This window comes from Piliocolobus tephrosceles, chromosome 7 (genome assembly GCF_002776525.5).
Source record: "Piliocolobus tephrosceles isolate RC106 chromosome 7, ASM277652v3, whole genome shotgun sequence".
NCBI lineage: Eukaryota > Metazoa > Chordata > Mammalia > Primates > Cercopithecidae > Piliocolobus > Piliocolobus tephrosceles.
The window spans coordinates 70,996,580-70,999,558 of NC_045440.1; the positions used below are offsets into that span (position 1 = coordinate 70,996,580).

Consider the following 2,979-nt stretch of genomic DNA (forward strand, 5'->3'; position numbering starts at 1 on the left):
AATTATATTTCAGTGAGACTATTTTTATGTTATTTATTTATGTATGTATTATTATTATTTTTGAGATGGAATCTCGCTCTGTTACCAAGCTGGAGTGCATCTTGGCTCACTGCAACCTCCACCTCCCAGGTTCAAGCTATTCTGCCTCAGCCTCCCAAGTAACTGGGACTACAGGCACACCCCACCACGCCAGGCTAATTTTTGTATTTTTAGTAGAGACCAGGTTTCACTATGTTCGCCAGGATGGTCTCCATCTCTTGACCTTCTGATCCGCCCTCCTTGGCCTCCCAAAGTGCTGGGATTACAGGTGGGAGCCACTGCGCTTGGCCCAGGGAGACTTTTTTTTTTTTTTTTTTTTAATTCTTCAGCTAAAAGAGCGGAAGAGGTGATTTATTTTAGGGTTGTTACACTCGGCCACAAATAAACACAGAAATAGTCCAGAATGTCACAAGTCCAGGGCAGAGGGCCAACATGGGCAGTTTTGTTTATGAGCAAGGTGGGTCTCAGAGGTGATCGGCGATCAGAGGGCGATGAAGTTCTAGATCCATTGAAACAAGCTCTAGACAGTAGCATGCAGTCCCACAACTTGTACCAGCATCCCCAGCGCCTGGCATTCCATGTTTCTGCTCCTGTGGCCTCCACGATGCAACAAGCTAGCGGTTTACTTGGACCTCTGCCTCATCTTTCTTCTTTTGCGCTTCAGCCTGCGCATTCGCTTCTTCCTCCACTTGGCTCTCATGACGCAGAGGTTTCCAGAAAAATGGCGCTAAGGCCGAGAGAGAGACTATTTTTAAAATGTACTGCCCACTTCCCTGCCCTTTTAAGAGAATATATTAAACATAATTGAACCTTTTTATTCAGTGTCATCAGCATACATATGTTGTATTTTCAGTATAGTAAAGTGATTCAGTGATAGTTGGACGATTCCTCAGCAAGTTACAGAACTCCCAAAGCTTCAGCTTCCTCGTTTGTGAAATGAAGATAAGTGTTTCTAGTACATAGGGTTATTAGGAGAATTACAACGAAACATGTATAACACTTAGAAGAGAGGTAAATAAAACTCAGTAACAGTAGCTGATAGATGCTCATGATGACCTACCATGATTCAGATTGCAGAAGGGAGAAAAGGGAGAAAGAGATAGGGAACGCCAAAAAATCCAAGATGGTAAAATCAAAAACAACTCTCTAAGGCATATCAGTTTATGTTCCCCATGATCTTCCTGGCTTTCCTGGTTTCATAACTATTTACAAATCATTTAGGCACTGGGCGTTTATCAAAAACCTGTGATGTGCCAGGCACTTTTCTTTACAGGATCTCTTTTTAATCCTTGTAGCAACCCTGTGTGATCAGCGACTTTACCGATGAGGACTCCAGGTTTGAAGACAAGTCCTGCCTCTAGTAAGTGATATTATCACTTACTAGAGATGATCCACTTACTAGATATGATCAACATATTTATGATCAATTCCGAGTTTGCCTGACTTCAAAACTCACATTTTCCATTATAACAATAGAGTAAGAATAGTGACAGTGGCTAATGAACCTGCAAAAGGGACTTTTCTTTTAGTAGAGATGGGGTTTCACTAGGTTGCCTAAGCTGGTCTCATGCTCCAGGGTTCAAGGGACTCCTCTTGCCTTTTCCTCCCAAAGTCCTGGGATTACGTACAGGCTTGGGCCACTGTGCCCAGCCAAGGGGACGTTTTTGAATCAATACTTTCATTTTACTAGAAAGGGGCCAGGCGTGGTGGCTCACACCTGTAATCACAGCACTTTGGAAGGCTGAAGTGGGAGAATCACTTGAACCCAGGAGGCTGAGACTGCAGTCAGCCATGTTTGTGCCACTGCACTCCAGCTTGGGCAGCAGAGCAAGACCTTGTCAAAAAAGAAAAGAAAAAAAGAAAGAGAGAGAGAGACAGAGAGAGAGGAAAGAAGGAAGGAAGAAAGGAAGGAAGGAAGGAAGGAGAAAAAAAGAAAGGAAAGGAAAGGAAAGGGAGAAAGAGAGGAAGGAAGGAAGGAAGGAAGGAAGGAAAGAAAGAAAGAAGGGAGGGAGGGAGGAGAAGAGAGAGGAAAGAAAGAAAAGAAAGGAAAGAAAGAGCCGGGCGCAGTGGCTCAAGCCTGTAATCCCAGCACTTTGGGAGGCCAAGGCGGGCGGATCACAAGGTCAGGAGATCGAAACCATCCTGGCTAACATGGTGAAACCCCATCTCTACTAAAAAATACAAAAAAATTAGCCCGGTGTGGTGATGGGCACCTGTAGTCCCAGCTACTCTGGAGTCTGAGGCAGAAGAATGGGATGAACCCAGGAGGCGGAGCTTGCAGTGAGCCGAGATCGTGCCACTGCACTCGTCTGGGTGACAGAGCAAGACTCTGTCTCAAAAAAAAAAAAAGAAGAAGGAAAGAAAGAAAGAGAGAGAGAGAAGGAAGGAAGGAGAAAGAAAGGAAAAATAATAATAAATTTAAAAACCAATAATTTCACTAGAAAGGCCAATGATAGAGCAATATAGTGGTTTAGACAAAATCTCACTAAGATGAAGGGCCTGGAAAAGATCCTGCTCCTTCTCTGCTTCTTCTTCCTTTTTTCTTTTTCTTTTTTTTTTTTTTTTCAAGATAGGGTCTCACTCTGTCGCCCAGGCTGGAGTGCAGTGGTACAATCTTGGCTCACTGCAGCCTCTGCCTCCCAGGTTCAAGCGAGCCTCCTGCTCATTTCTTGTGAAATTTCCACCAGAGCACATCTTGGGGGCAATAATTCTCAAAATTTCCAGGTGATAGAATTCTTGGACAAAGAGGTCCTCATTATGAACAGCCATGAAAAAACTAACATAAAAAAGATAATAGATGTTGTGCTAAATTAAATAGTATCACATATCATACACTAACTAGCAAGCACCATTTCTAATAAAAATGTGTGGAAGAAAAATAAATTTTAAGCGATTAGTTAATTTTTTTTTTTTTTTTTTTTTTTTTTTTTTTTTTTTTTT

At 42.5% G+C, this 2,979-nt stretch overlaps 1 protein-coding gene across 1 annotated transcript; it reads right to left on the minus strand.

Moving 5' to 3' along the window:
- Window positions 1–338: 338 nt before the first annotated feature.
- LOC113224988 (60S ribosomal protein L41) lies at window positions 339–778 on the minus strand. The gene has a single exon (XM_026455052.1). It carries the CDS (start codon window positions 737–739, stop codon window positions 662–664), a length of 78 nt encoding a protein of 25 aa, XP_026310837.1. The 5' UTR covers window positions 740–778; the 3' UTR covers window positions 339–661.
- Window positions 779–2,979: the final 2,201 nt, after the last annotated feature.